General features: G+C 29.4%; 1 protein-coding gene across 1 annotated transcript; it reads right to left on the bottom strand.

Moving 5' to 3' along the window:
• Positions 1 to 11,580: 11,580 nt before the first annotated feature.
• On the bottom strand, positions 11,581 to 12,506 carry LOC18592960 (uncharacterized). The gene has a single exon (XM_007019938.3). It carries the CDS (start codon positions 12,433 to 12,435, stop codon positions 11,794 to 11,796), a length of 642 nt encoding a protein of 213 aa, XP_007020000.3. The 5' UTR covers positions 12,436 to 12,506; the 3' UTR covers positions 11,581 to 11,793.
• Between the last annotated feature and the right edge of the window lie 1,935 nt (positions 12,507 to 14,441).

Here is a 14,441-nt window from a genome sequence, read left to right as displayed (position 1 = left end):
TAATTTATTTTTTTATATTTGTTGATAAAGCTGTTTACGCCTGGAAATTTGGCTTTATGCGGATAATGTTTGACGGCCCAAGGTAGAAACTACTGTACTGATAACAAAGGTTACAACTTTATTATCAACAAACATCCAACTTGGGATTATTTTCTTAACATTATTTGAACAACTTTATCATGACATTAACATGCCAAGTGATAAGTTACATTTTGCCTAAAAATAATTAATTAATCATTAATTTTGAATATTATAATATGATTGCACGTAATACAAAAATAAAAAATTTATTTAAATTTATTATTATTATATGTGATAATGTGAAAGTTATATAGTGGAAATGCTAGTAATGTTTGACTATCTGTGCCACGTATAAAACAAAAAATTTGTTTCCAAAAAAGATTTTAAAACTCCATTTTTACCTATCATACATGAATGATGAAAAATCTTTTACAAACACATATTATTTTGACATAATATCTAAAAAAATTTCTTACATTATTTTTAAAAAATTAAAATAAATTTTTATATTTTTATTTTGAGTTAAATAAACTCTTATATTTTTATTTTGAGTCAAATAAATCTTTATAATTTTTTTTAAAATGCAAATAAATCTTTATAATTAATGATTGTATAAGAGTTTATTTTATTTAAAATAAAAGCATAAAGGTTTATTTGACTTAGAATAAACGTATAAGGACTTGATTAAATGTAATAAAAGTTAATGATTTATTTTTAATTTTTTACATAGTTTAGGGGTTTTTTTAGATATTATGCCAAAATAATGTGTTTGAAAAAGATTTTTCATCATTCATGTATCACATGTAAAAGATGGAGTTTTAAAATCTTTTTTGATGATTTAACGTGACATGTTAAACATTTTTTACTTTGCACATCAATATCATGTTAATGCCATGTGAATATAAAATGACAAACAATATTTTTATTAATGACAATTAATTAACTATTAGTCATAAGGACTTATTTAATTTAAAATAAAAATATAAAAATTTGATTGAACGTAATAAAAGAATAAAAAATTTATTTGAATTTTTTTAAAATAATTTACGAACTTATTTAAATAATTTTAAAATATATTTTCAAATTAAAATTTAATAATAAAATAAATTAATCAAATCAAGTTAAGATCATGCTCGACCCTAAAGGATTCTGCTCAAGTTCAAATTATGATGTTGGACCCACGAAATTAAACAAGTCGCTTGACTCAGAGACACCTATGATCGATATTAAGATCATGTTTTTGATTAGCCTAAAGTGAAAGCACAATTGATTTTTGAGAGAGACAAGCACTACTTGGTTTCTTCTTATCTAGCAGGTGTTTGCATAAAGTCTTTTTTTTTTTTTTTTTGGTGAAATATTTTATGATGTCTTTTCCGTTTTATATGCTAATAATTTGTAAAGTGTTATTGGATTTACTTGTAAAATTTTATTTTTCTATCTTCCTAATGCAATTTGCCATTTCATTAATTTGAGCTCTATATATTTTTATGACTTGTGGTAGATATTTAAAGAATAATTTTTGAAGAAGCAGTTCTATCTAAAATATTGCTAAAGAATTATAGTGCATTTCTCAAAAAAAAAAGAATATAATGCGGTCACTTTCATAAAAATAATTAATAATAAAAACAAAATAATGTTAAAAATATCTAAATAACACAAGTTTTAAAAAAATATGTCAAATTTTATTATAGCAAACTACAAAACTTATAAAAATGCTCCAATCAAAATTTTTATCCAATTACAAGTCTTTGGTAGTCTTTACTATTTTTTTTTTTATAATTAGAGGAAAGGAGATTCAAACCTTACTTTTTAGGTAACGGGATAATGTACGAATCGATAAACCAAATGCTCGGGTGCGTGGTTATTACTAATTTAGTTATTATCATTTTACCACTTTACCTCACATGTAAAGAAATGTATTTATCACGTGACATGTACTGCATATATAAAAAAAAGAATTAAGTATATAATTTAGAGTACTTCATGTATAAACATAATTTAATAACATTAAAAAAAATTTTAATTATTCACAAAAATTTAAATAAACTCTTATTTTTTTATTACGTTTAATCAAACTCTTATATTTTTATTTTGAGATAAATAAATCCTAATAAATAACAGTTGACTAACTATTGTTAGTTAAATCGTCACTTATCATTTTATACCTCGTAATGTTGACATGTTATGTTAACATGTCATAATATATAGTGACATGACATGCTTATGTAGCAATATGATATAGTCATGTAACAGTTTTACTTTTCATGTCAACGTTACATCAGTGTTACATGAGTATAAAAATAATAAATAATATTTTGATTAATGATAATTAATCAACTATTAATATAAAAGATGTTTTGCAAAAGGAGTGGGAGGTTAGTTTTATGCATACCTACCACGAAGGGAATATGGTAGCAGATTACTTGGCTAGTTATGCTTTTGTTTTAGAAGAATCTTACGTTGTACTTAAATAAGCTCCCACTGGAGCAAGAAAACTCCTAATGTATGATATGTTAGGGGTCTGTCTTTCACGAATGATCCCAGTTCAATAAAAGAAAATAATTCTTTCTCTAAAAAAAAAAGTTTATTTGATTCAAAATAAAAATATACAAAATTAATTAAATTTTATAAAAAATTAAAAACTTATTTCAATTTTTTTAATAATTTAAGGGTTTTTTTAAAGCATTACATTTTGCTAAATTTAGAATTTATTTTATCATTTTTTATAATATTTTTTATTTAATTTGTTTCTCAAAATAATAATAAGGCATGGTCCCCGTTTGGTAAGATAGATAAGGCCCATCCAATTGATTTCGGCTGCTGATTTGGAAACTGGCCATTGTTTCCCTTGTCAATTCCTCACAAGCTTCCAAAAGTGTCACTGTTTAGTAGCAGATATTTTATTATTTTTTATATCACATTATAATAATGCGATATTAACTTAAAAAAATAAAAAAATCACAAAATTTATTATGATATTTCAACATAACACCTCAACATTGCATGATATAAAATAACAAATGATATTATAATTAAAAATAATTAATCACTTGTTAGTTATAAGGACACGTTTGACTTTAAATAAAAATATATATAAACTTGATACAATGAAATAAAAGATTAAAATCTTATTTAAATTTTCTTAATTAATTTAAGAGTTTTTTTAAATATTATATCTAAAGTAAAATTTTAGGAGAAAAGGTAATATTTGGATTTTATATGTTTACATTATTGTATAAATTTATAATTTTCTATAATATGATTATATTACCATATGAAAATTATTATTTTAAAAATTTCATAATGATGATATAAATATAAATATATGTTGGCTCTTATTTTTTATATTTTCTTCACTCTTTTTACAATTTTATTTAATTTAAATTTATAATTTTTATTTATTTAAAGTAACTTTTTCTTTTTCTTTTGACCTTTTACTTCAATTTAAAGTATAACCTTTTAAGAATCTACCTTGGGTTGTTTGAAGGTGATGTTTGTATGATTGAAAGGAACAAGGAAGCAATTGGTACGATTGGGATTTGCAGGATCCCTACGTGGTGTATATACTACAATAGTAATAATTAGGGTAAAATACTTTTATTTTTTTAAATTTTGATTGAAATTATATAAAAGTTTATTAATTTTTAAAATTGACACCCTACTTTAAAAAAAATATTTTTTATTAGATCCAACGGTTAATATTTTCGTCAACTTACTGATGTGATAATGTTAAAAAAATAATGTTATATTTAATTAATTTTTAAAATTACTATTATATAATTTATTATTTTTTATTAGTTAAAAAAAAACTTCCTAAGATGGAGAGCCCTGGTTGGGACTCTTAAGGCTGGTGTTCCTCAAGGGGAGCCTAATCGAGCCTTCCTAAGGGAGCATGGAGCTCCCCAAAAGGAGCACCGATGCTTCCTTGGGGAGCTCGATGCTCCCTTAGGGAGCCTCAATCGAGCTCCCCTCTGTTGGAAGCACCAATAAGTGCTCTTTTCTTCTTCTTTTTTTTTAATTTTTAAAAATATAATAATAAAATTTTAAATTAATAAAAAAAAAAGATATTTTAGTTTTTTTTTTAATCTTTGTTAAAGGTGTTTGCATTTTTAAGACGGAGTGTCTATTTCAAAAATTAATAAACTTACTTGAAATTTTGACTAAAACTTAATAAAGTTAATGTATTTTATCCTAATAACTAATACTAAGAATATTAGGAATGTCAATAATTCCTTTGCTACCATTAGCATGTGGTTGAGTGAGCCAACTCTCGTAATAAGGCAAATACCATGACTCCACCAAATAAGAAAAATTAGAATAGCACTCAAACATTTGATTTATTAATTAATACATTATATGTTATCTAAAGAATAAAGTTTCAATCCTCTTTCTTTCAATTAAAAAAAAAAAGAAAGAAAGATCAGAGTACTTGTATGCCCATTTTCCAAAGTCATCATATAAATTGTCTGTCAAGTGTTCATGAATTGTCCCATTTGACAGGGGCAATCTTAAACTTAATTACAATGCTGTCATAATCATCAGGCTACATAGGGATGAAAACGAATTGATTTTATACGGATATCTACAAGTACTCGATTCGATAATATAAAATTCAAATATCTTATATTTAGTTATGAAATGAATTTAAATAAAATTTTTAATTTATATTTCGAGTTCAAATAGATTTCGGATATCTACCTTGAGGTTATAGCTTAAAGAGAGAAAGGTTAATTCCATGGACTGCATTTGACATTCCCATTTTCCCGGTCTGGCAACTTCAAATTGAGTGCTCCTAAGGCCACGAAGTGAAATGAGATAAGCCCAAATATTGGGTTTTAGTTAGAATGAAATTGGGCCACCAGTAGAGAGAAACCAAACAGATATCAATTTATTTAGGCTATTCTCTTGTCCAATAATGTTGGCTGTTAGTACTTGTCATAGGAATGCTAATTAAAGATCATGCAAAAGTCTTTGGACTTCCTCATGGACTTGGACTAGACTACGAATCATTCTTCCATGCTTAAGCCACCTACTCCTTCCTTTAAGGTCACGAGACTATGAAAAGCTCTGCATCAAACTTCAAAGTTTAGTTCATCTAATCCAAATAGGACCTTTATGTCACGAAGAACTATTGCAAATAGAAATTTTCCCAAGATTGGAAGGCAACCAAATGGGTTCGTTTCTTCGAAAGGTCATGGAATTTCTAATATTGGAACTCCAACTCATGGAAATGCTTCTCAGGATGACTCTGGTAAGACTAATGTTGTCTGTCATATTTGCAAGCTGATTAAACATTCTGCTTTAGATTGTTATAATGGATTCAATCATGCATATCAGTCTAAGAAAACTAGACAAGCTATGGCGGCAATAAAGCTTGATGGGTTCATCAGACAATTATTGATGAACTACAAAAAAAATAAGATTTTTTCAACAGAATATTCACTGGAGATGTTCTTTATTGACTAATTTTTGACAGAATATTTCATCGAAAAGTTGATCAGCAAAACAGTTGTCAGAAATTTACTGACTGAAATGTCCAGTGAACATAACCATGTGACAGAGCAATTAACGTGAAATGTCAAGTGAGGGATCCATTGTCTTAAATTAAAATAATAGTACTTATAAATGTGGATAACCAAATTATATTTTTTAAATTTGAGTGAAGAAAAGAGAAAAATATCAGAAAATGAAGTCCTCAAAAAAGGAATCAACTTAAATAAAAATCTTTATCCTCCTTTGGCAGCAAGTCAAACAGGATACCTAATTTGCAGGTGCTGACAAATTATTTACTGTATGTGACAACAGCTGGGTGCCAAAAAATACTTACATTGCAAGAAATTTATGTCTGCTCAATGGTTTTGTGGATTCTCGTAAGAGACATAAGCATCTGTGCACATCATGTTCATCAATTCTCAGCATTAAAGTTTGTGCATCTAACCCTATCATTTGCAGACATTTTCAATAATTAAACCCAGATGGCTTAGCATTGATGGGATGACTGGCAACATTTTTGCGTGAGAGATCTGGACATTATTGCTATTAAAGCTCCACGATGGTGACTTTCCTGTACGAATTTTTCACAACAAGGGCCAAGCAGCAATCAGATTATGACAGATTTTATATCTAATCTGTATTACTCCTTGACAAATGCTGATCCCATTCATAACGGTATGTATAAAGAAGAGATGGACGAAGCCATTGTTTTCTTTCCAATAAGTGTGAAATAGAGATGCAATATCCCATGAAATTCATTTGACTTCTTGGTCCTGATTCCCGAGACACCTACAAGGTTATTGGTTAATTAGCAGTATCTAGTTATTGTTATATACAATAAATACAAGATTTTTCTTCTTATAACATAATGAAATGATTGATTACATCAATTTCATCGACTAATTACGGCAAAAATTGTATAGCGAAATGCATGGTTGTGATTCAAGGCTTAAATTAGCTAGCTGGAACTTAATTAATTTGCAGGAGCATTTAAAAAGACAACTACAATCTCCTTTACAGAACAGCAAGGAATTTTCATCTGTCCTTTAATTCTTCAGTGGTAAGCAAGACTCCTTTAACTAAGAGATTGGATCTAATTACCTGCAGACCTGAACAAACTTAATTGTTCTCCAAAAGAATTAAATGCTAACATGTATTGTTTCTGAACCTTGTATAATGCCAACATACAAGCAGTTAGGTTGCTGCTAAACCTTAATTTCTTGAAGTTCACAAGTCAACCAAAGGCAACTAATTCTTTTTAATCATGAACAACTTTCAAAGAATGAGAAATTTGAACTCACTTCCTGTATTAAGGATCAACTTATTATTGAGTCAAATACTTAAATACTGTAAATTTAATTAACTTGACCAAGTGTTATTCACATAACCATTCCTAAGATCTTAGGCTAAAATCATTGATAAAGAATTATTTGACATTCAATGATCATCTTCTATCCCTTAGTCTAAATTTTTTGAGATTTTCTGTTTTGATTATCCAATTTTTAAAAATATCATTCTTATCATCAACGTTTATAAATATTCTTGTTTTGGTCATTCAATTGTCTAATGTTGAATGTGAAATCTATTATGTTTTAATGCTTGATGATTAACGAAAACAACAATATTCAAAGACATTAATTGGTGACTAAAACGTTATTTTTTTGAAATAGAGCAATTTAAACCAAAAATCTCAAAAAATTAAGTGATTAGAAAAATAATTTACTCAATCTATTATATCGGTAAAAATTTTGCCTTAATGATATAAGATAAAGGTTTATATAGACATTTTTGAAGTCTCATAACATAAATTTCTTGAATTGTTGAGGTGTCTGCTTTTGCTTTTTCCCTTTTAAAAATATTGAAAGGGTTTCTCTTTCAGTTCCCCTGCAGAAAAGGTCCATTGCACTAGAAAAAAGAAAAGGTTCCAATTTCAAAACACATATTTTCCCTTTAATCTTAAGCTATCTATCTAGCTACATCATAACCATTGGGTCCCATGTACACCATTTCCTCGCATTTTCCTCATTTTAATTCTATTAGTCCGTCGGCATCGCCGGTTCAGTGTGGCTGCTGCATGCCCCCTAATCCCTATCTATCTCCATTGTATCCCACTTCCAGGTTTTCATGATGAAGATGATATGATGATAAGCTGTTCCCAAGGGCACTCCACCACAAGACAGTTAAGAGCTCAAACATTGAAAGTTTGGGATTTGCATCTTGAGAAAGGAAGAGTGGGATTTATGGAATAAGACCCATAGTGGAACCCAAGTTCATGATTTAAACAAAAATATATGATAATGCTGCGATTAGGATCAAATTCTTATTTGAAAGGCAAATTAAAACGTTCGTTTAGGAAGAAATTAACAAAATTATCTTACAAAACGGTAATTAACCAATCAAGTAAAGAATCAAACAATTCACCACAAAACAACAATCAAGTAAAAAAATTCGTAAGATAAAAAACTCTCTAAGAATTTGATCGATTTATTTCATAACAGTTAAAAGTGCATGTTTTTCACTGGATACTCGAACGATTGTTATTAGATTTTATTTTAAAGGTTTTTACTTAGATAGATGAATGAAAATTATGTAAAAAAGAATCAAATGACTTGAGATATTTAAGCATATAATTTATTAATTTTGTGAAGTCAATTAGAAGTAAGGTGCACGACCGCAAAGGAGCCTCTAATTATGAACTTGGGAAAAAAGGGGAAATAATATACTATTCAACTAAATCCGTACCAAAAAATCCTCATGCTTTTCTGTTCCCCATCCGCCTCACGCTTTAAATTATAACACGCAAGAACCTTTTCTTCTCTTGACATTTTTTCTTTGTTAGGTTACCATTAATTTAAATCAATTTAATTTGATTTTTCCATTTATAAGAAATAAATAAATAAAAAAATATATACATATATATTGTGCAGTTCATGCGTACTGCACGCTATATATTAATGTGCAAGTGAATTCCATGTCTCCCAATCTATCATTGCCCTCTTTCACTTTTTTTTTAATTAATTCCAATTGGTAGTTTCTTTTTTCTCATAAAAGAGGTGCAACACGACAATTTCTTAAGAGATTATCCATCTTAATATTACAGTGACGAAATCAAGATAGTGACAGATATAAAATTTGAAATATATAAATTCATGACTTTATATTATTACTTTTTAATTATTTTTTATGTAAAATTTTTGATCCGACGCTACTTTTATTTAAACACGCTTAACTATTGAGTTCTAATGAAATCTGATGCATTAGTACTAGTATGATTGCACTTGATTTCAATCGGTAGTTGCTGTTAACTCTTTGTCATTGAAAATATTAGCACATTATGAGAAACAAGACACTAGCTAGGAAAGTGTTATTAGGTCACAATGCCGATTAGATTCCCTTTTGACTAGCCAAGGATGATAAGGTAGCCGACAATTTGTGGTGAAATTCTAGCAACATTTTTCTCTTGCATTTTTACTTTCAGAAAGAGGTCAATATGTGACTTTTTAGTGTTTAAAGAACTAGCTAGATGCTCTTATATATATATATAAAAGAGATGGCACTTAGTTGAACAATGTGAAAGAAATGAACAGCATGGGCCATCAACACACTCTATTGTTCATCATAAGGTTCCTGCTTTCAGCACTCTCTAAGTGCTTAAAGAATTGTCAAAAAAGAAGCTTCCACCATCACTTTCATCATATATTTGTATATGCAAATACAAAAAAGTTGAAGAAGAGAATGAGTATATCACTGCCACATGTTTCCTGGGTTTCTTCCCTTGGAAACTGTTGCACATGATAATTGAAATGGTTATACCTGTATATGGTCCCTCGTTTCCACAAGGATAAGAATTTATACACTTGTTTATTTCACGTCATCAATTTTAATTTTCATATAAATATATAATCAATATCTTCATTTAAATAAAATTCATTAACAACGTGTGATCAAAATATCATTTCAAAGACAACGAAAAGACATTCGATCTTTAAAATTTTAAATTCAAGTTTTACGTAATAACAAAAATGAAATAATAAAAGGGTGTGAATGAAACTCTGTTTATATAATCAGAAGAGTGCTGCGAACATCGACAAGGTAAACCCAGAGAGGCAAAAGAAAAGATATTGTTGTCTTGCCAATTAGTGGTCCATTCACAATAAATCTAGGTACAAGAATTGTCCAAGTTAATTAAGAAGAAGGTTGGAAAAGGTGCATGCAGCATGTCCTGCTGCTGGAGAAAATTTGCCAGCAAATTCAGCCGTAAAAATCTTCCAATATCGGTGGTAGTTTTGACAAAGGGTTCCTTTATAGGAGGTCTTTAAATTTTGGGGCCCTGGTAGCTTTAATTCTAGTACAAATTCAATGCTTTTTTTGGCTTAAAATTTACAAGAATGGCAATAACTAGGAGCACTCCTTCCAAAACTAGAATTGCCAACAAAAAATTGCTTCTTATTGAGGGGATCATACGTTACAAAACCTCATAGCATGTGACTATTGACGTATATATAGGATATGGTGAATTTCAATGTCAAAGACCAAACTCATTATTTTGTTACATATATTGACAAATATCAGTCAAAATATTCGGAAAACTATCCTTCGGTCAAACTTCCTTAAGTTCGAAACGGAAATTTATCAGTAATAAATTAATATTAAAAAATGAGTTTGTACTTTAATATAATAACAGTGTATAATTTTTATATATTATCAATTTATAAAAAAAAAACGCCACACTGAACAAATAAATTAAACACAAAACAGATATTAAGGAGGCAGTCACGTGATTGCCCCAGAAAAGAAGGCGGCTGTCACGTGCACCATTAGAAGTCAATGATTATTGTCTGATAATGCTGTTACAAATGGTAACAAGCATTGATTAAATAAAGATTCTACAAGGTAAATAAGAAACACTAGGACACCTATTTAGCAATCTCCTTTTTTTTTTATTTAATAAAAAATGAAATAAAATCGGCGAAGACACCTCAATTGAATCTTATCTTATGATTAAAATGGTGGTTTATATAATCTTTATATACGATGCTTCTTTTTTTTCATTTTTTTATTAATTTTTTTAGAGGTCTCAAAATTATATTCCTTTTTTTCTTTTTAAAATATATTCTTACTTTTTTATTCTAAACTTATTTGTCATAATTTTTTTCTCAAAAAAAACAAAGATAAACATTAAGAGAAATCAAGTAAATAAAAAAATATAAAAATTTTCATAATTCGACCTCTTACTTGCATTAAAGGAGTGAAATAATTTTTCTATTATGGAAAAATTAAAATACAATAACTTAGAATGAAGCTCATCAAAGAAAAAAAATGGTTGGACTATTTTATCCATTTTTAGTTGACCAAATACTTTAATCTACTTTTGTTGAAGTGCCACACCACCACATTTCTTAGATAAGAAACAAAAAGGAAATAGTAATAAGCTATGCTTTACATCTTTTTTATTACTTTTGCAATTTTTATAGAGGAAAAAAGAATTTAGCTCTTCAGCTTGGAGATATATGCACTTAAAGACAAAGCTTAAGTAAGGCTTGTGACATCTCTTCTTCAAGTAAAGGGGAAAGGGAAATTAGCTAAAGGAACACAAGAGAGAAGAGGGGGCAAAAAGCCAATTATTGAGCTTGAAATGGTCTGCATTATTAGGATGGTATCCAGGACACATGGGGTATGATCTGCAGCAGTAGAGAGAGAGAGAGTAGATCTGCAAATCACTGAAACTAGCAGAGTACAAAAACTATAATAGAAGCAGTAGTAAAGATGTTAAAGAGTAAACCTGGTAGCTCAACAACCTGATATGGTTCCACCCCAATACAGAAACAGTAATCAACATTGGAAAATGTAAATATATTTACACAAGTAATACTGCCAAAGAAGAAAAAGTAGTATTGCAAAGAGTCAAATTTTTTGTGAAGATCTGTCTTCTTTATTCTAAGGTGGTCCAATTGGAGCTTGGCTCCCACATGGAGTTATGTAATCTTCACTCATATTCTCATTAACATCACATGAAATACAGCGAACCAGTGGAAAAATTATTATATGAATATTTCTCGTAACTCATGATCAAACAGGGGGCAAATTCATTCATTAAAAGCAAAGCCATGGCTAGCATTTCAGCTTTCTATTCAATATTATATTACAAATGGCTGATCAGTCTTCCAAGACATCAAGCCTTGTCCTCATATGCAAACAAGAAAAGAGCAAGATAAAAAAAAAAAAAAAAAGAAGAAAGAAAGAAAGAGAAATCCCAGTTTTCTGATAATTGGTATTACATCAATTCAAACGAGAACGACGATTGATTAGGCCATAGTTAGCTGTTCTGCTAGACCTTGGAAGATAGACTATTGATTCTGAAACTGCACAAGTTTTTTTACAAGAGGCGTAAAGGTTAATAAACCCGAACCTGTCACTGATACTCCTTGTTACCTTAGCTCCAGTCCAGAAACTGCTTGCAGATTCTTGATCGTGATCATGATCATCCTTGGAACACTCAACCAACGCTGCAAAAAATGGGTCCTTTCGGAAACTCTCAGAAGCGGCAGAGGATGCTTTCTTCCGGGTTAACATGTCTTCGAAATTGAACTTTTTGGAGGTTGGTGAAGTGGCAGGGGGAGGCAATGGCAGCAGCTTTATGGACTCTTTCTTCTTGTGACTTTGTAGCTTCTTGGGAATCCCGGGTAAATGTTCCCAGGAAAATGGTACACCCTTGAATCGGAGAGGAGTAGCAGGGCTGCGAGGCCAATCATCGGGAAAATACGAAGATCCGAGTGAAGATGATGACGATGAGAGTGAGGAAGAAGAAGAGAATGAAGGAGTTTGGCGGGAGGAAGGGTATTTGGTTCCGGCCGGAACTATGGTGTCACATTCTTTTGGATCCATTTGGTTACGGCCACTTTTAGTTGCTGAGGGATTCATAGCTTTAGAGAAAAAGGTATATAGCTAGGAAGGGGGGGAGTACCAATTTGTGATGTTATATGGTGCTTTAAATTTTTCTTTTCTTTTTTATTGACCTTTCTTTGCATATATTTATATATAGAGAGATGTATACATTTGCTGCTTTCTCTCATTATTTCTGTAATATAAAATTACTTTTTGGTATAATATTGTAAAAAGTCCATAAAATTTTAAATAAATTTTTATTATTTTATTACATTCAATTAAGTCTTTATACTATTACTTTAAGCCAAATAAATCTTTATGATTATAATTAATGGTTAACTAATTATTATTAATCGAAATATCACTTATCATTTTATGACACATAACACTGACATGGCATGTTAATATGACATGATGATATGATCATATAACATTTTCATCGTACATGTCAGTATCGTACGAATATAAAATAATAAGTAATATTTTGATTAAGGACAACTAATAAACTATTAGTCATAAGAGCCTATTTGACTCAAAACAAAAATACATAAACTTAATTGAAAGCAATACAAGAATAAAAACTTATTTAAATTTTTTTAATAATTTAAGGATATTTTTAAATATTATATCTTTTTTGTTTTTAAACGAAAAAATACATTATTAACTAAGAAAATGACCCCATGGAATTGATGGCAAAAGGGTAGGGAAAGAAAAGGACTTGGGACAAAATGGGTATTAAATTGTGATGGTGGTGGTGGTGGTGGTGATCAACCCAACCTTGTACATAGGAAGTGGTTGAGGAATGTTGTTCATGGAGCTGACCCGAACTATGGGACCCTAACCCGGTGCTAAATCAATATTATTATTATGGTTATTGATTGAAAGATGAACCTATTTCAGAAATAGTTCCATATGTAATTTCCTTAGGGGTCCCAATTGAATTATGGTGGACTGAAATCAGGGCATGGAAATAATATGCAAACATTAGACAAGATATAGCAATCTCTAGATTGTACATGCATGAGCCCTATTGACATGGAATCCTACCTTCAATGAGAGAACAGTTTAATCAAACTTGTTTTAAATGGGGGCTGAAAGAAAGCTTCATCTCCAAGCAGAGAGTATTTATGCATGACGAAGAACTGAGAAACACAGCAACAGCTCTTATGTCTAAGCAGCGCCAAACCGGGTTAATTAGATTTCATAATCTCAATATAAACCATGCTTGTCTCCAAAACATTCCACAGCTGATCTGAATTTTTTTTTCTCGATCAAATGGATTTTAAAAAATAATACAAAGTTAGATATCACAGCTCCCCTCTGGATACTCCAACAATGGCACATCGTTATACCCTATAATCGATTTTGATATCAATTATCACAATCCATATCAACCTTTAAAATATTATTTACTTTAAATCCAAGGTCATCTCCAATCTTTAGTGGAAGTGGACACAAATTCATTTCTAAGATGTCAGAGAAACCTGAAACTTTTGCTGAGAAAGTCAGCAATCAATTGTTCTGAACTATGTCATTTAAAACATTTGGGTTTTTAATTTTCTTTCGAACAAATTATTGGTTTTATTGAACATATCAACATAACAAGAGAAAAAAAATGCGTCAAATTTCCTCTAAGAAATTTAATTGTGATGCATGTGAGTCAGCTGAAGCATTTATACAGCATAAAAATTTGCAATCAATTTTAAGTCATAAATGGTACCTTTCTCTTTATTTTTTTTAATGATCTTTTCTTAATATAGTATAATCTATTTATATGTATGAGATATTTAGAGATATAGACTCAATTGGTAAATGAATCAATTATTTATAGATATTACATTACACTCATCATTTGTCAAATTTTGCTCCTAACCAGTGTTCGTAAATGAATCAACGTCATCGATTGCTCACTCAAACCTTTTTGTTTTTTAAATTCGAGAATATTTATTTTTCATTGTGTCGAGAAAATTCAAGAATTCTTAAATTTGTATAAATAACTTGTACAAATGGCAACACTAGGAATGCTAATCCAGCTCAGTGCT

The sequence above is a fragment of the Theobroma cacao genome, chromosome 8 (assembly GCF_053813885.1).
Source record: "Theobroma cacao isolate CCN51 chromosome 8, ASM5381388v1, whole genome shotgun sequence".
Classification (NCBI taxonomy): domain Eukaryota; kingdom Viridiplantae; phylum Streptophyta; class Magnoliopsida; order Malvales; family Malvaceae; genus Theobroma; species Theobroma cacao.
This window is presented reverse-complemented; position numbering and strand designations above follow the sequence as displayed.

What these genes read in the sequence shown, in the direction of transcription:
- LOC18592960 (XM_007019938.3), bottom strand. Translation starts at nt 12,435, where the DNA reads ATGAATCCCTCAGCAACTAAAAGTGGCCGTAACCAAATGGATCCAAAA.